General features: G+C 43.0%; 1 protein-coding gene across 1 annotated transcript in view; it reads right to left on the bottom strand.

Annotated features, from left to right (window-relative positions):
* Positions 1 to 11,262: 11,262 nt before the first annotated feature.
* Positions 11,263 to 20,045, bottom strand: part of IFIH1 (interferon induced with helicase C domain 1) — a 74,040-nt gene continuing 65,257 nt past the window's right edge. The window contains exons 16-17 of the mRNA XM_073634040.1: positions 15,416 to 15,509; positions 11,263 to 13,528 (exon numbers count right to left, since the gene is read on the bottom strand). Coding sequence (XP_073490141.1) covers positions 13,346 to 13,528; positions 15,416 to 15,509 — 277 coding nt within the window. The 3' untranslated portion in view covers positions 11,263 to 13,345. The remainder of the gene's footprint in view (positions 13,529 to 15,415; positions 15,510 to 20,045) is intronic.

Below are 20,045 nucleotides of genomic sequence, written 5' to 3'. Positions count from 1 at the left end.
CAGGATGGAATTCTTGTCTTGAGCCACAATGACAGGAATTTCTTTAGATCTCTATTGCCACGTACACACGGTCGGACTTTACGGCAGACTTTGCCCGGCGGACTTTTTAACGTACTTTATGACGGACTTTCTGAATGAACGGACTTGCCTACACACAATCCACCAAAGTCTGTCGAATTCGCACATGATGACGTACGACCGGACTAAAATAAGGAAGTTCATAGCCAATAGCCAATAGCTGCCCTAGCGTGGCTTTTTGTCGAACTAGCATACAGACGAGCGGACTTTTCGACCGTTCTCGAGTTCGACGGATAGATTTAAAACATGTTTCAAATCTAAGTCCGTCCAACTTTTGAGCAAACAAGTCCGCTGGAGCCCACACACGATCGAAATGTCCGACGAAATCCCGTCCGCCAGGCAAAGTCTGCCGAAAAGTCTGCTCGTGTGTACGCGGCATATCTCTGTAGTAGAAGGCTGCATGGAACTGGCAGCTAACAACCCTGTTCTGTGTGATTAATATTTATTGACCTGACACCCAAAATGTATTGGCACAGCAAAGTTTTTACTGGCATTTCTAAAAGTTACAAAATTAGTTTTAAGTGCAAATTTCAGGCTACAAACATGTACAACAAGTACAACATGCAATTAGCAATGTGATTTATCGTAGATATTAAGGGAAAAAAAACATATTTCTTTTTTTTTTTTTTTTGATATTTTTAGTAAGCAAGTAGCTCAGGGACAGGACTCAGGAGGTCAAGAAATTAGAATGGGCGGTACACACATATGAAATTGACTCTCACAGTGACAATGACAGCGGTGTGCAGGAGTACATATGATGATGACACCTCACCGACACGATATGTCCCTTCCTGAGTCACAGTGCCAGTCTCTCTCCAGGCCAGGTGGTCTCCTCATTCCACTCCAGTCCAAACAGCACTGACAGTCCCGTTGACGGCTTGCCGTGCTCCCATCCCACAGACCCACACACAGGGCTCCGCCCGCTCTGCCCGCTCTGCTCTGCTCTCTTGCACCATAACATCTGCTAGACCCGTCCCCCACTGATTCTGCCGAACACATTGTAGCAGAAACTCGGAGGGTCTCGACCAGCTCCAGACCGGAACTACGAGCATCACAGTAGTATTTTACTAGCCACCTTTTCCTGTCACTGGCATTTACTGGTAGGAGAGAGTGCCCATTTTTTACTGGCTGCCAGTAAAAATACTTACGGTTGGCAACACTGGTCTGGAGCCTGCAGAAAATTAATCAAACAGCTGTGACAGAGCAAATTTAGTATTATGTTGTATTTCATAACATTAGTCCAGACATTGGCAGACTCGGGAAGAAACATCCTGCTTCATTTACTTAATGAGGTGCCATGTGTCCAAATGCACTCTTCATGGTGACCACATACTCCATTTAACCTTTTACATTTCTGATCTCTGTCTGTTCACATGTCACAAGATTAATAAGAATACATGCCATGTCATTAATTAGATAAGTAGTTATAGTTATCGAAAACAAAAAAACTATTTTATTATCAGTTTTGGAGCTCATGTTTTTATTATATTATTTTTCATAAGAAATTTCTTTGAAGTAAAAGCAATGTCTACCTTGTTTCAATATTTTTTACAACGCTGCAAATTTGTGTCACGTGTTACTGCTATAGATGCTTCCACCAAGATGACCTCAGAGGTTGAGTATGAGCTTCAGAATCCAACATTCCCAAACAGTTTTCTTAGCTGTTGGGTGGATGGAAATTACTGGTATAACATCATTGTATTACAGTGCCTTGAAAAAGTATTCATACCTTTTGAAATTTTCCACACTTTGTCATGTTACAACTAAAAACATAAATGTATTTTATTGGGATTTTATGTGATAGACCAACACAAAGTGGCACATAATTGTGAAGTGGAAGGAAAATGATAAATGGTTTTCAATTTTTTTTTACAAATAAATATCTGAAAAATGTGGTGTACATTTGTATTCAGCTCCCTTTACTCTGATACCCTTAACTAAAATCTAGTGGAACCAATTGCCTTCAGAGGTCACCTAATTAGTAAATAGAGTCCACTTGTGTGTAATTTAATCTCAGTATAAATACAGCTGTTCTGTGAAGCCCTTAGAGGTGTGTTAGAGAACATCAGTGAAAAAACAGCATCATGAAGCCCAAGGAACACACCAGACAGTTTAGGGATAAAGTTGTGGAGAAGTTTAAAGCAGGGTTAGGTTATAAAAGAATATCCCAAGCTTTGAACATCTCATGGAGCACTGTTCAATCCATCATCCAAAAATAGAAAGAGTATGGCACAACTGCAAATCTACCAAGACATGGCCATCCACCTAAACTGACAGGCCTGGCAAGGAGAGCATTAATCAGAGAAGCAGCCAAGAGGTCCATGGTAACTCTGGAGGAGATGCAGAGATCCACACCTCAGGTGGGAGAATCTGTCCACAGGACAACTATTCACATAGTCACATAGTCACATAGTTAGTAAGGTTGAATAAAGACACCATTCCATCCAGTTCAACCTGAGTGAGTGTGGGTGCGTGTAAACCTATTAGTTGTGCACTCCGCAAATCTGGCCTTTATGGAAGAGTGGCAAGAAGAAAGCTATTGTTGAAAGAAAGCCATAAGAAGTCCCGTTTGCGAGAAGCCATGTGGGGGACACAGCAAACATGTTGAAAAAGGTAATCTGGTCAGATGAGACCAAAATTGAACTTTTTGGCCTAAAAGCAAAATGCTATGTGTGGCAGAAAACTAACACTGAACATGACCCTGAACACACTATCCCCACTGTGAAACATGGTGGTGGAAACATCATGTCGTGGGGATGCTTTTCTTCAGCAGGGACTGGGAAGCTGGTCAGAGTTGATGGGAGTTGATGGGAAGATGGATGTAGCCAAATACAGGGCAATCTTAGAAGAAACTGATTAGAGACTGTTATGCCCCGTACACACAATCGGACATTCCGACAACAAAATCCATGGATTTTTTCTGACGGATGTTGGCTCAAACTTGTCTTGCATACACACGGTCACACAAATCTTGTCGGAAATTCCGAACGTCAAGAACACGATCGGAATTTACGAGAACGGATTTGGTTGTCAGAAATTTGAGATCCAGATCTCAAATTTTGTGTGACGGAAATTCCGATGGAAAATGTCCGATGGAGCCTACACATGGTCGGAATTTCTGACAACAAGCTCCCATCGAACATTTTCCATTGGAAAATCCGACCATGTGTACGGGGCATTCGTTTGCAAAAGACTTGAGACTGGGCCCCTCTTCCAGCAGGACATCGACCCTAAATATACAGCCAGAGATACAATGGAATGGTTTAGATCAACGCATATTCATGTGTTAGAATGGCTCAGTTAAAGTCCAGACCTAAATCCAATTGAGAATCTGTGGCAAGACTTGAAATTTGCAATTTGAAATCACGGACGCTCTCCATCCAATATAACAGAGCTTGAGCAAAGAAAAATGGGCAAAAATGTCACTCTCTAGATGTGCAAAGCGGGTATAGACATACCCAAAAAGACTTGCAGTTGTAATTGCAGTGAAAGGTGGTTCTACAAAGTTTTGACTCAGTGGGGCTGAATACAAATGCACGCCACACTTTTCAGATATTTATTTGTAAAAAAAATTGGAAAACCATTTATCATTTTCCTTCCACTTCACAATTATGTGCCACTTTGTGTTGGACTATCACATAAAATCCCAATAAATACATTTACGTTTTTGGTTGTAACATGACAAAATGTGGAAAATTTCAAGGGGTATGAGTACTTTTTTAAGGCACTGTAGTTCTGTCTGGGGATATTATGACGTATAATAATATTATTCTTATTTGAGCTTAGAAATTTTAGGTGAAAATGTATGCATTGTTGTAGCTCTCACCCCCGAAAGGGCCTGTTGGAAACACAGGTTCTCCCTGGTAGTACAGAGGCCACCAATCACACCATCACATCAGCAAATAAATCTCAGTCTGGGGTGTCTTTTAAGGATTTATTGCAGCAGAACGTTATCAGGAGGAGGAGATTTGGGGTCACCGGATACTCCTAAATGTTCAGCAACAGCACCAGAGGACAAACTTCTCTGTAGTCTCTCGATAACTGCTTTCTGGAGGTAGCAGGGGATGGTAGTTATGTCTAAGGCCCCACAGCTGCAGGCCAAATGTAAGCAGATGCAGTTAGCTAGTCTGCCCCTAGGCAGCTCTGTTCCAGAATAGTGTCTTGTTGCAGAGAATAGCGCCACCAGGTGCTGGGTCCCATCTAGCTAGAGCCCTCCTGTAGCAAGGTTGGGAGGAGCCTGCAATTTGGGCATGGGAGTCAGAGACCCCTCTATCAGGCAGATGTAGTGAGCTAGTGGAGGCCCTGGACAGGGCAGGAGGACAGGGAAAGGTAGGCCTGCATCCAGAATAGCCGGCTGTAGTTATCCTGACTCTTATGGTGGAGGAGGCTAGAGCAGGTGGCAAAGGCAAACTGTTCCCTGGAGTGAGGCTATCCCCTGGAGGACCTGGGAAAAGTGCACCCGAGCCAGAGGTGAATGCAGTGATCCTGTCTCAGGAAGGCTGTTTGCAAGGAGCAGTGAATACAGACAGCCAAAAGGAGCCATGCAAACCAGGAACCTCTGAGTGAATAATGATGACCCAGGGAAGAGAAAGACTGAGTAGGGAAGATGGCTTACTAAAATGTACTGTGTGCTGCTTTCACATGTGACTACTGCAGATTGTCCACTATATGTGATTGACAAAATTCTGTCAAGTGACCATGGATAGTCTATGTGATGTAACTGTAATGCCATCTTGGTCCACCAATGGTCTACCAGCCCAATGGTACAAACTGTTCATGGAAGAAGTTTCCCCGCTTCTTCATAGTCTATATGCATTATACCATGAGAAGGCGTCTCTTCCAGACTCCATGTACGGCGCCCATGTGGTTTTTATTTCCTGGGCTCTTAAAAGGCTTGGCAACCCCTTCTACAGAGGTTCCAGGGCTCCTTATCCTCTCACTTGTCTCATGTTTGAGCTCCACTGTGGAATAATCTGACTTTTCCTGAGCTATTCAGGGTTCCAGAGCCAGTCATCTGGGCATTCGGGGGCATTAAAGAGGAGCTCCACTGCGCCCCCCCCCCAAAAAAAAAATTCAGCAGCTACAAAACTTTTAATATAAGGACACTTACCTATCCAGGGTTCCGGTGATGTCATTCTTCAATCAGCTTTGGGTGCAGGCGCCGGCATCTTAGGCAAAGGGAAACCGACTGTGAAGCCGGAATCCATATGCGCTTTATGAATTGTAATCTTCTGGCACCTGTGCTGTGTTCCAGAAGGCTGTGGAAAGGAAGGAAGTATCCAGGTACCCACTCCCTCCTCCCCCAAAAAAGTGCAAAATGTGACAGTGAAGGGTAGAGGATGCAAACAAACAGAACTTCCCCTTTTGGGTGAAGTTCTGCTTTAAGTAGCTATGGGATAGAGTTGGTAATGGTTGTCTCCCCTCATTCTCAGTCCTACAAGATAAATAGTCATTACCCACCTGGTATTTTTTTTGCTACGTACTATTACATCAAGCTTACACTACCCAGTTTGGGTTGATAGTCATTACAAAACGGACCTGAAGTCACTGCTCTGCACGTATTCTATTCCTAAGACCCACTCAGTATTGTACCATGCCATAAACCCACCTCTTCCTGCAACCCTGACTAAATGCAGGGAACAATGGACGTTGGATGTTCCTAACCTGGACAATGATGATTAGGAGGATGTCTGGGATTATAACTTTCAAAACCTTATCTCCATAAGGGATAGAGTGATTCAGTTCAAAATTGTTCACTGCATTTATTGGGTGCAGAAATTCGGGCCTACTGGTTCCTCAGGTTGCTGGAGCTATTCCAGCCCACAAGCAGATATAATTTACATCTTTTGGAGTTGTCCCGCAATTACTGGCTTCTGGACGCGAGTTCTCTGATTTATCTCTATGGTGGTAATTCAGGTCCTCGCAAGTTGAGGGTCTGCTTAATGGTTCTGGTGGAGCCCTTGGCCCCCCACAAGGTCACAAGAGTGAATTTGAGTGTGTTGTTATATTATGATCCAAAATGTACCGTTTTGCACTGGAAATCGTCTAATTCCCCTTCCCTGTTGCAGTGGAAATCTCTGGTTAACTCAGTGCTCCCCCTGTACATGGGTTGTCCCACTAAGTTTGACAAAATCTGGAACCCGTGGCTGGAGCCCCCAGACACTATTACGGAACCATTTGTGTCCCCCACAGGGTCCTTTTAATTGTATCTTGAGCCCCTTTTATTATATCCTTCGGGGGTGTTGGCCTCCTAACCGTGTATCTCTTTGAGTGTCCCTCATTTACTTTACCAAATTTCACCTATGATTGTGGAAGCTTGGAGATTTGTCATTCTCCACCCTATCATATGGTGTTTAATGCATTTATACTTTCTAATTATATCCTAACCAGTGTCATCACTAGGGTTCGTGTCACCTGGTGTGGTAAAACATGGTGTCACCCCAACCCCCCTCCCCCCGTTAGCTTTCAAAACATGTGTCATACACCCCCAAAGCAACGCCACTGATCTGTCATGTGCCTTTTACTGAGGAGTGGCTTCCATCTGGCCACTCTACCATACAGGCCTGATTGGTGTAGTGCTGCAGAGATGGTTGTTTTTCTGGAAGGTTTTCCTCTCTCCACAGAGAAACGCTGGAGCTTTGTCAGAACGACTAGAATCACCTCCCTGACTAAGGCCTTCAGTTTGGCCGGGCGGCCCGCTCCAGGAAGAGTCTTGGTGGTTCCAAACTTCTTCCATTTACAGATGATGGAGACCACTTTGCTCATTGGGACCTTCAATGCTGCCAGAAATTTTTCTGTACCCTTCCCCAGAGCTGTGCCTCGATACAATCCTGTCTCAGAGGTCTACAGACAATTCCTTGAACTTCATGACTTGGTTTGTGCTTTGACAAGCACTGTTAACTGTGGGAACTTATATGGACAGTTGTGTGCCTTTCCAAATCATGTCCAGTCAACTGAATTTACCACATGTGGACTTCAATCAAGTTGCAGAAACATCTCAAGGATGATCAGTGGAAACAGGATGCACCTGAGTTAAATTTTGAGTGTCATGGCAAAGGCTGTGAATGCTTATGTACTTGTAATTTTTTCATTTTTTATTTTTAGAAAATTTGAAAATATTTTAAACAAATTTCTTTCATGTTGTCATTATGGGGTATTGTTTGTAGAATTTTGAGGAAAATAATAAAATAAATCCATTTTGCAATAAGGCTGTAACATAACAAAATGTAGAAAAAATGAAGTGCTGTGCATACTTTCTGGATAAGCTGTATATACACACACACACACACACTATATTACCAAAAGTATTAGGACACCTGCCTTTACATGAAAGAAACGAAAAAAGTGTAGCGCTAAACAATATCGTAAACGACAGTGGATTAATCGATATACAGTGGAGGGGATCACCTATAAATAAAACTTCATAGATAGGTAGTCCTGATATGGACTTTGTGACTAAACAATGAAAGTGGTTAGTCCTTATGTTAACATATTTGGACAAATAATTCCGGCATCCCAAAATGCAGATCAGCTCACTCCCACCAAGAGATGAAAAGGCTTACCAGATAAGATGGACCCAAAGGGGCATACGCCGGATTGGGTCAGATAAGGCTTGGGTGGTGAGTGGCTGTGGATGGCTGTGATCCTACGGATTGCTGTATTCCTCCAGGTGGCACCCGGGTCCATAAAGGTGTGGGAAGTCACACGAATATAGATGGTCCTATAGGTCCTGGAAGGGATGGGGTATTCCGCGGATGGGTCCCTCAAAGAGACATTCCATGGATCAGGTGATGATGTTGTTTAAGTGGAAAAGAAAGGAAGGGCCACATAGTGTAAATCCGAAAATGAAACTTTTTATTTAAAATAAAAGGATATACACTCACGTATAAATCCAAGGTTTAAAACAGCGCTGTGACAAAGTGGCAACAGAAGGGTCCTACCCGACGCGTTTCGTCCTCAAAAGACGTCATCTGGGGGGTTGCCCCCACTGTAGCCACACTAGTATATATAGGGGGTGCATCCATAATCATGGGAATCAGCTCCACACTAAAAAACTTCACTTCCGGTATCGGCCAAAATGGCCGTCCGGCGTGCGTTCCAGGCATGCGTGCCACGCCTCACTTCCAGGTTATATGGTGAACCGGAAATGAGGGAACAATCTGAGACCAAAAAGGAAAAAATTACATAAAATGTATTACATAAAATGTATCTTGTCAGACAGAGTTTGACAGGAAGCCGTGTGTTTTGCAGAGTGAATGTCTTGGTGCAGCGTTGTGGGCGCAGATCGAGAAAACTCCCGATACTGCACGTGCGCAATAGGTGTACGCAGGGAGAGGAAAAGATGTCCCCAATGTGTAAACGTAAAGGGGAAGTGACGCTGGTGGGAGGAGAATAGGTAAATAAGACACCACAGAAACACTGTGATTGGACATGCGCAGTGAAGACAGAAAGATACTTAGAAGAAATAATTGGAAGAAATTGCTGCGATCACGCATGCGCAGTGAAGACAAAGGAGTACTTAGAAAAACTGCTGTTGCGATCACGCTGTCAGCGGACGTGGGAAAGTGCAGAGACGGGTAAATGACTGATGTGAATGTACAATATACACTATATTGTCAAAAGTATTGGGACACCTGCCTTTACATGCACATGAGCTTTAATGATATCCCAGTCTTAGCCCGTAGGGTTCAATATTGAATTGGCCCACCCTTTGCAGCTATAACAGCTTTAACTCTTCTGGGAAGGCTGTCCACAAGGTTTAGGAGTGTGTCTATGCAAATGTTTTACAGAAGCACATTTGTGAGGTCAGGCATTGATGTGGATGAGAAGCCCTGGCTCGCAATCTCCAATCTAATTCATCACAAAGGTGTTCTATCGGGTCGAAGTCAGGACTCTGTGCAGGCCAGTCAAGTTCCTCCACTCCAAACTCACTCATCCATGTCTTTATGGACCTTGCTTTGTGCACTGATGCGCAGGCATGTCGGAACAGCAAGGGGCCATCCCCAAACTGTTCCCACTAAGTTGGGAGCATGAAATTGTCCAAAATGTCTTGGTATGCTGACACCTCATGAGATCCCTTCACTGGAACTAAGGGGCCAAGCCCAACCCCTGAAAAGCACCCCAACTCCACCAATTGATTTGGACCAGTGCACAAAGCAAGGTCCATAAAGACATGGATGAGCGAGTTTGGGGCGGAGGAACTTGACTGGCCTGCACAGAGTCCTCACCTCACCCTGATAGATCACCTTTGGGATGAATTAGAGCATAGAATGTGAGCCAGGCCTTCTTGTCCAACATCAGTGCTTGACCTCACAAATGCATTTCTGGAAGAATGGTCAAAAATTTCCATAGATACACTCCTAAACCTTGTGGACAGCCTTCCTAGACATTATAATTTACTGTTTCTACCTATTCTCTTGTCTATTAGAGAATACTGGGTTTGTTTAAAGTGCCTTAACAAATTGTTAATTTACCAATTAAGCTATATTCAATTACTAGCCAGCCCAGCCCATGCGTGTCAGGTTTCGGATTGCGTTTGGCTTCCGGGATTGCAATGCACAGCAGTTTTCTTCCCCTCTTCATCCCTTTAGCTGTGGTGGGGCGGGGATTGACCTCCTGCATATCAGCTCATGTCTACATGCCCCGCTCACGGCATCATCTGACGCTGCAAAGCGGGGATGGTCTTGTTCCATCTCACGCCACAGACGGGATGGGCGTGGATCCACTGCTGGAGGAGGCACCGCATGCTGTAGAATATGTTTTCCTTGCCTCCCCCTTGCTGCTTTGGCATGCTAGCATGACATTGGCAGGGATCTGCCCTGGACTGAGGGTATTTAGCAGCCTGGGATGGTCGGAAGACCATTTTACTTATCCTTATCACCCAGAAGGGACTCCATTCATGATTCCTTCCATGCGCCATACACTTCAGGTAATAGGGGGATCATTACCTGACTCCATTTATATACACATTGGTTGTGGTTCGGGTTTTTTTTGAGCACCACTCAAGGAGGGCATTTTAATATTGCTTGATTAGCACCAATTTTGGATTGTGGGTACATTCACACACATCACTTTCACACTCAAGGTAGTCCCCTTGAGGGAACACATAGATATTCCATTCATTACACTGACATACATATATTTGCATTTTATTTATTCACTCACCTAATATTTTTTACACATTTTTGCAACACGCCATGTACGTTTAGTTTGCACACTACACACAAGGACTGTGGCGTGGCGACCTGGCCTGTTCTCTGGCTGTTCCCTGTGGTCTGGAGGGGGTTTCCCGTCTCAAGCCCGGGGTTAACGTTTTATCTGAGGCCCCCAAAATTTCCCATGTAGAAGCTGGGCCAAGTCTGGGAGCTGGTTTGTAAGTAACTAATATGTTGCCATACCTTGACTTCCTTTCCCTAGAGGGCATTATATACTAATTGATATTTATCTACCCATTTCTGTAGTACAATCTTGCATCACACTCCTGAGTGGCTGAAATGCAACGAAACGCGTAGAGTTTCAAATACAAGGTGCCAAGACAAACCTGGCTCTAAATATGTATTTCCTTATGTATTTTCTGTACTATTTTATGTGTGAGTGATTTATGTATATATCTCATTAATTATGTTTATATGATGATCTGTATTACTTGTTTTGCATTCTACATACCAATCATGTGTATGGATTATTTGCATTCTATGCTATAAGCATTGTATGCTATGTGTAAGTCTTATTGACTACAAATTGATCACTATTGATTACAAATTGACATAATGTTATTTAAGATTTTGGTATTCCATAAAAGATCGTAACAATAAATTTTACAATTTTTCATATATATACATATATCTCAGGTATCATCATTTGTAATGACAAGCCTCATCTAAAGTCCCATTTTCCCTTCCTTTTTTCTGTATCTTACAATAGGGATGGAGGTCTGTTATTAGTGGTTGTGTGAGGTCACATTCTTTTTTTATTCCTTTCCAGAAGACTTGAAGCTGTTATAGCTGCAAAGGGTGGGCCAACTCAATATTAAACACTACGGACTTAGACTGGGATGCCATTACAATTCATGTGCATGTAAAGACAGGAGCCCCGATACTTTTGGTAATATAGTGTATATATATATATATATATATATATATATACACATACACACACACACAGACCAGAAAAGAACAAAATAGCTCAAGGAGTAAAACTCTCACTCATTTATTTGCATATTTCAGATGCATACAATATATATCATCAGCATTTTACATTTCCGTCAAATTCATAACATTTTTGCAGCCAAAAAAATTTGCGTTCACATGTTGACTGAGTATTTAGAAATCTTTTTCAGCTCTCCCTTTCTTCTTACCATTATATTTGTACTTTAGTCTAATGCCCCATACACACGATCGGAAATTCCGCCAGCAAAGTCCCATGTGAGCTTTTGGTTGGAAATTCCGCCGTGTGTATGCTCCTTTGGACTTTTGCTGGAGGAATTTCCACCAGCAAAAGATTGAGAGCAGGTTCTCTATTTTTCCGACGGAAAAAGTATGTATCGGAAATTCCGATCGTCTGTAGCAATTCCGACGCGCAAAATTCCTACGCATGCTAGGAAACAATTCGACGCATGTTCAGAAGCATTGAACTTCATTTTCTCGGTTCGTCGTAGTGTTGTACGTCACTGTGTTCTTGACGGTCGAAAGTTCAGAGAACTTTTGTGTGACCGTGTGTATGCAAGCCAAGCTTGAGCGGAATCCAGTCGGAAAAACCATCCAAGGTTTTTCCGACGGAAATTCCGATCATGTGTACGGGGCATAAGGGCTCCTTCACATGGTTTGGTGCAGTGGTGAGAGGTGGATCATTTTATGGAGTTTCTCTCAAAGTTATGCAGTTATATGTGGTGCTCTTTGACAGCACTCTTAAACCCCTGCATACACCGGTTGGGGGGTGCTTTACTTTACGATTCTTTCAATACACATTAACTGCCCTTTGAAAACTGTGAGTCAATTTTCTACAATGTTTCACCATTGAAGGGGTCGTACATGTTTCTTTATTCTCACTTTGATATTTTTATTGTAAAAATAAGTATATATTGATATTAAAAAAAAACACAGACAACATGCAAAATGGCATAATAATACATTTTAAAGATGATAGAAAAACACATTTAAATATATGCATTGTAAGGAAAAAAAATTACCCGTATGAAAAACATGACTTATTCGACAATATAAGTAAAGAAAGTGTAAAAATGTGCTTTTTTGTTAACTTGTTTATGTAGTCAAATGGAAAGGGCCTTTTTTTTACAATTCTCACCACTGTGTTCTATACCATCTCCATAGTGTGCTATACTGTATAAATAACCTGACTTATGTCAGCACTTTACCCATATTGAATGTACCAGTATAGTACTTATTAAAAAAAGTACATTATCCCTATCATCAGTGGACGATCTCAGGTATAATTCTGGGATATTTCTATGAGCTCACATCTTTGCAGAAGCTCAGTTACCAACAATGACCAATCTTTCCTCAGTCCATCAAAGTGTCTTGTGCAACAGTGATAAAGCAAATAAGTCTGAATATTTCTTCAGTCCACCTAACAGCTCCCTCCAATATTAGCATATAGCCATACATTTAAAAAGATAATAATTTTAATGCAATGTGTTCAGGCTTCACAAGAATAGACCATATTGGAACATGGTGGGGGCCTGCCCATCCACCAAAACCTTTCTGAATTAGGCTGAGGTCTTCATGACTGTTAAACAAATTCAGACCTAGACCATCAAGCAGTGCTAGTTACAGATGAAGAGTTATATAGTACTATGCAGACTCCATTTCTTGTGTCACCAGCCATATGATATGATAACAAATGCAAAATCCTGTAAAGAGCTGCCATGGACTTTATAGCCTACCTATCAAAAGCAAGTGTTTTTTGCATGTTAAATAAGCAGCAGAGAGTCTTAAGACTCAGCAGTCTCTGCACTAACTCCCTCCCTCATTCCCACTGTTACCCACAAGGGTCCAAAAGATGGTCTGACGATTAAAAGAAAACCACACTTTAATTATTGTTCTTTTCTTTAAACTTTAACCCCTACCCTTTTACCCTTAAGATTAAGTTTATGGCAAACATGGCCCTGCAGTTATCCCTTCCCTTTGTCAGAGCTGCTGAAAAGGCAGCCCTCCATAAAGAGGATCTGATTCTATAGGGTGACCACCCCCCAAATAATCAAAACTGAGCAGTAAAGAAAGCAAGTCCAATATCTGTGTATGTACTGCACTTAGTAATCTTCATCGCTATCATCGGGCTCCGTGTATTTAAATGCCGGAAACTTAATGGGCAGCTCGCTCCAGATTTCCAAAGTGTCCTTGGTCATTTTCTCATCCATGTACTTAATGACAAAATTGCATATTTTAAGACAAGGTAGATCCAATCCTTTATGTACCATCATGGTTCCCCACGTCTAAAACAAAGCATACACATTTTAATGATTGAAACATTTAAAGAAATTCAACCAACAAATAAAAATGCAGGACGCACACTCTCTAAAATCTGTAAAATGAAATCTTCTGAAATGACATACTTCTGTAAAACTACAGTTAAAAATGTGGTGTTGCACACACTGTAATGCCCACACTTGGATAATCAAAGTGGGCACCCAAGATGCATCAAAGAAATGTAAATTAATGTGTTGAAAAGCTTTACTGTTTAAAGTAGATCTAAAGGCAAACTTTTTTTTTTAATTATGGAAGAGTGTAAAGCCGACCCCTGTCAGATTCCCATTGGGGAGAGTTTCCTTCACCTCCTGATTTCATTCTCGCCTAGGCAAGAATGGAGGAAGGGAGTGGGTACAAACAAAAGAAGAAAAAATGGTAAATGGGGCATTATGGAGGAATTAAAATTTTTTACCTACAGGTAAGCCTATAATAAGGCTTACCTGTAGGTAAAATGAGTATATCCTAAACCTGTACAGTAGCCGCAGCCACTGATGTCGCATGCGCAGTGAAGGTCTGGCTGAAGGTCCAGCAGATGCTGCCGGATCTTGCCGGAAAGAAGACTCCTGTGTGCATGCGCGGGAGTGACGTCATCGCAGATCCGGCCACTCACAGCGCTGGAGCTGCGAACCCAGAAGACATGCTGAGGGGAAAATGTCAGCTCCCTTGGCGGTGACCGGGATCAGATGCCGACGCCTTGTTCTAAGGTAAGTTTTTCATAATGAGCTAGTATGCCTTTGCCTTTGTTTGCCTTTGTTTTGTTTTTTGTGCGTGTATACAACCGCTTTTACAAAGAGTTATGCAAGTACAGGCTTGTACAACTCTTTTAAGATTAGGACATGGAGCAGATGCTGCTCCCAATCAACAATTAGCTTCTTTGTTAATTAGGAGCTATCCATTTTATGTTCTGTGGCTGTTATAGACAGAGAGCAGAGAGCAGCGAGCAGCAGTTGCAAGTTCCAATCTCTCTGCTCATCCCTGCACCCCTGATCAGCTCAGAGCAAAGAAAGGAGGGTGTTAACCCTGTGCAGTCTCTGCTCGTGTAGTGTGATCACTACACGGGTAGAGAGAAGGGTGTGAGATGTCTGCTGACAGCTCACTTTCCATATGACAAGGTTGCACCTGGTGGGAATCTGAAGCAGTTTTTGATATGGAAAACTGCCTTATTACCTCTGTTAAAAGAGAAGTATGTGGATGAACTTTCTTTTAGAATCATACTCACTTAGGTGAATGAAGCATCGGTCTGATGCTGCATCTGTTTTCCCTGGCTCTGAGACTGAGAACCAAGCAATCAAACACCACCGATCACACGGTTCCCAGTGCTCTCTAAGCAGAGAGTCGGTGACCGTCAGTCACTGGCTCTCTGCTCAGCCCTCGCCCCACGCTCACTGGGCTGTGGACGGGGCGGGAGCGGACGGCTCAGGCTTTCCGCAGCTCGCTAAGAAGCTGAGCCGGGTGCTGGTCCAGGCATGTGGGTGGATCCCAACTCTGTGACATCAGCAGACAGCAGGTTTTAGCCCGCTGTCTGCTGAAAACTGAAAACAGGCCACAGGAGCGCAGAACGAACTGCACTCCTTTGATGCACAGGAGAAGTATAGCCAAACAAGCTTTGGCTGTACTTTTCCTTTAAACAGGTACAGACCTGCGTTAATTTCTGTCTCACTCTGAAATAGAAACTGGCACAGGTGGAGCAGATGTATCTAAAACAGGTCCAACTGCTCTGTTACTGTGGCACACACCATTTCTGATAGTTTCCTGCCCCATTATAATAGTGCAATAAGTGTAGGTAAATCACCACAATGTGTTTTTAGGGTGAAGTCCTGCTTTAAAACACAACTCCTTTCACAAAAACTTACCCGTCCACAGTCTTTGCAGATTATTTCACCATTTGTTTGGTAATCAGCAAATTTTTCTTGAAGTGTTTTATTTTCCCCTTTTTTGAACAGTTTCCTGAAAGACACACATAATTACAGTTATTAAGTATTAAGGTTTAAAGCCGGCAATAAATGGTTCTTATCTCAGTCGGTTCAGCCAGGGCCGTCTTTAAGGCAGGGCAAAAGGAGCAGCTGCTCTGGGCCCTGTCATTTTTGTGGGGTCCAAAGCAGCTGCCTCATACTTGCCAACTATCCCAGTTTAAATTCCCTCGTCTCCTGATGATTCAGTCCCTAGCTGTGTCCTGATATCTCAGTATGAAGTTCTGTTACCAATGCTGCCTATCTCTGCCCTATTGTTGTGTACAGATGACTCACCTGCAGACCCCGTGTTTACATGTAAATACCGCCAATGATATGTAAATAGCTGCGGTATTCATGTGTATATAGTGGCAGACCGGCAGCATTCATATATAAATAGAGGCCGTATTCATATATATATATCATGCCCCCCTGAGGTCATATCCACCATCACCTATACTAAATGCTGCCCACTGGGGAGGTAAAGGGGCATGCTTGAAAGTCCTGCCTACAACTGTGGTCATTAAGCCTACCATCAGCCTGTTCCGCTGAGGTAAGCAAATTAGTGTGTGTGTGTGTGGGGGGGGGGGGGGTGGTGTGGGGTGTGCAGAGGTAGGCAGAGAAGGAATTACAGTTTGGGGTACACAGGTGAGCAAGGAGAGGATGTATGGAGGTAGGGAAGTTGGGTGGAAAGATGGGCAGAGGAGGCAGGTAGAGTTAAAGGGGAGGGGGATTAGAGTAAAGAGGATGGGGGAGGTTTGGGGTGCAGAGGTTAGCATGGGTTTTAGGATGCAAAGGTGTACTGACAGGGTGATAAAGATGTAGGTCATGTGTAGGGAAGCCCATTCATTTCAATGGGCTGCTCTATGCGCTACAAATGTGGAAGAAAGTCCCAAACCCTTTTTCAAAATTACACGGTGCCAAGGCACATGTCAGCATATGCGTGAGGGTGTCATTAACAATTAATGGCACTGCTGTGTATCTGCTAAAGGGCAGCACATTTATGTGGTGTCAGAAAAGTGTTTTTGCATACGTTCCCGACACACACAAATGTGAACGCAGGCTAAATGTCTCAGCTATATTGGTGGTCAGTGTAAATCTTCACATTGCATTAGTGCTTGGTGTAGAATCCTTTACTTCACACTAGTGGCCAGTGTGAATGTCTCCCTTACATTGGTGGTCAGTTTAAATCCCTCCTTACATTGGTGGTTACTGTGAATGCTTCTATTACATTAGTGGTCAGTGTAAACCCCTATTACATTAGTGGTCAGTGTAAACCTCTATTACATTGGTGGCCAGTGTTGAAACTTCTCTTTATATTGGTAGTCGGTAAAAAAACAGCTTTGCCATTGTTCACACCTTCCCCTCCCCCTGTACTGCCACTGATCCCAGAAGACCTAGGATTCCTAGTATTTTTCTGTCTATTAATGGGTCCCCTCACCTCCCCAGTCCATGGTAAGCATGCAGTAAGGAGATAATGTTCTGTAACCTCTAACAACCAATCAGTAAGCAGTAATGATGTGCAGTAACCTCTAGCAACCAATCAGTGAGCAGTATTGATGTACAGTAATCTCTAGCAACCAATCAACAAGCAGAAATGTGCTGTAACCTCTAGCAACTAATCAGTGAGCCATAATGTGTCCTGTAACCTCTAGCAACCAGTCAGTAAGCAGTAATGAAACACTGTAACCTCTGGCAACCAATCGGAATCGCTGCCTGATCTGATTCAGTAAACAGATTTTGAGTCTAGCTGCTATTTATTGTATGTCTCAGAGCAGGTAGAGAGCGAAACTGCATGGGGGGGGGCAAGAAAATGTTTGCCCAGGCTCCAATCAATATTAAAGACAGCCCTGGGTTCAGCAGGAACCAGCCAAGATTCAAACCATGAATGGGCAGGCTGAATGTATCAAGATGATCAATCGATCAACTTGGCTACATCCAGCCTGTCGGGTTTTACATGCGGTTATCACTTGCGGCTGGGAGTAATGGCTCGGCGGGAGTGATTTCCCCTGTCAACACTGGCTGTGTTGATTGGGGAATCAAGCAAATTTCTACAAATTTGGTCCATCTATGGCCGGCCTAATAGTCCACTTCAGAAGTTAGGTTAGTGTCGGGGGATTAAAGCATACCATTCCCTTTTAGCTTGTTAAATATATCACTGAAAGTGCTTTTTAACATTTGTTTAATAAGTGCAAAATATACCTAATGATCTTGCGGTAATAACTTCTAGTAGTCCCAGTCTGTGCGGACAATTATTACTTCCAATGTTCTTAGTTAGCTCTGGGGACTAAAAACAAAATATGCCCCTCTACATTATGGACAATGATCCCAGGGGCAGCAGGACCTGGATAGGAGGGGGAACAAATCCCCTCCATTTTCCTCCTGCAGCCACTGAATGCCACAGAGGAGAGGAGGAGAAGTTGGGCAAATGCGACTGGTGCGACCCTGGTAATTCCGCCACTGAAAAGAGCTTAAAAAAGAGAATTTATGCATCAATTTCCTCTAATGTAAGCTTATGTATGATAGCTCACAGACTTTATTAAATTTCCCCCTATACTGGCATATTTCAAGAATATGCCTTATCTATATTAACCACTTGCCACCCGCCATATAGCAATATGACGTTGGCAAAGTGTTTGCGATATCCTGATCGGACATCATATGACGTCGCCAGGATATCAAGCGCCCCAGGGGCGCGCATCACAGCAATCATTGTTGCGGTGTGTCAGTCTGACACACCGCAACTCCGATCTAGGTAAAGAGTCTCTGACAGAGACTCTTTACCACATGATCAGCCGTGTCCAATCACGGCTGATCATGATGTAAACAGGAAGAGCCGTTGATCGGCTTCTCCTCACTCGCGTCTGTCTGACGCGAGTAGAGGAGAGCCAATCGGCTGCTCTTCTGATGGGGGGGTCTGTGCTGATTGATTATCAGCGCAGCCCCCCTAAGGATGCCCACACTGGACCACCAGGGACACCACCAGGACCACCAGGGATGCCCACCGCTAGTCACCACCAGGTATGCCAACCATGGCCACCAGGGATGCAATGGGCATGACTGATTGGCAAGCATTATTGTTTGGCACTGATTGGAATCCATCAGTACCATCCATTAATGTACATCCGTGCCACCTATCAGTGCCCATCCATGCCGCCTATCAGTGTGCATCCATGCCGCCTATCAGTGCCCATCCGTGCCACCTGATCAGTGCCACCTATGTGTACCCATCAGTGCCACCTATGTGTACCCATCAGTGCTGCATATCAGTGCCTCCTATCAGTGCCCCATCAGTGCCACATATTAGTGCCCATCATCAGTGCCCATCATCAGTGCCACCTCATTGGTGCCACCTCATCGGTGCCCATCAGTGCCAATCAGTGCAGCCCCATCAGTGCCCATCAGTGAAGGAGAAAACTTACTTATTTACAAAGTTTTGTAACAGAAACAAAAAAATGTTTTTTTTCAAAATTTTCGGTTCTTTTTTTAATTTGTTTAGCAGAAAATAAAAATCCCAGAGGTGATCAAATACCACCAAAAGAAAGCTCTATTTGTGGGAACAAAGTGATAAAAATGTAGTTTGGGTACAGTGTATCATGACCACGCAATTGTCATTCAAATTGCGACAGCGCTAAAAGCTGAAAATTGGTCTGGGCAGGAATGTGTATAAGTGCCCGGTATTGAAGTGGTTAAGATTACTTCTAAGTTCAGTGTTATTTATCAATTCTCTTCAGTGCCTTTACTTTTACTTTTTACTGCCAATCAGTAACTCATAACATCATGCGGCACCCTTGATTTATCTACACTTCAATAGCTTGTTAGTGAGTATATTATTTGTGATGTACTAGTTGGAATCTTTTGATCGTTTTTAAGCCGCTGTCACCTGCCCATCAATACATACCAATTTGATGGCAGGTGAATTTACAGCTCATTATAGTTTTATTTACTTTATAGTTGGTCAGATTGGATCTTGCCTAACCGTCCTGTGTGCCTCGCTGGGGGGTCTGTTCTGGTTCAGGCATTTGCCTTGGAGCTTTTGGGAGTAAATGGTGGTGCGGCCAACAATGACGAGCAATGTGTTGATCTTGTTAATATATGATCATGAATTGTAAATATTATGTTCTAAATATATTTTATTTTATATTTAGCAATCTGTATTGTGTCACTTAATACATCTCCTGAGGAAGCCCATGGTGGCGAAACATGTCGGGAAAATTTCATAATTGTCACCATCTACAGGATAAGATACTTCCATACATAGGGCATATTTCCATTTAAGCTGTATTGTTGTCCATGTTGTCCAATAACAACTATTTGTGATTTTACTCTGTATGTCTTAATAAAAATATTTTATTTTTAAATTGTTTTCACTATATTAGCACCCAAAAAATCCCGCCAAAAAATATCTGTTTGTCCACCCTGAAATATAGTATATACAATTTTTAGTTTTGGTCTTAGACAAAATTTAACTGGATTTGCCTTTATACATACTTCATTATGGCCACTAAATGGCACTAACTCCTCAGCGCCATCT

The sequence above is a fragment of the Aquarana catesbeiana genome, linkage group LG06, assembly GCF_042186555.1.
Source record: "Aquarana catesbeiana isolate 2022-GZ linkage group LG06, ASM4218655v1, whole genome shotgun sequence".
In the NCBI taxonomy this organism is placed as follows: Eukaryota; Metazoa; Chordata; class Amphibia; order Anura; family Ranidae; genus Aquarana; species Aquarana catesbeiana.
The sequence above is the reverse complement of the archived record's forward strand: the minus strand, read 5'-3'. Positions and strand labels throughout refer to the sequence as shown.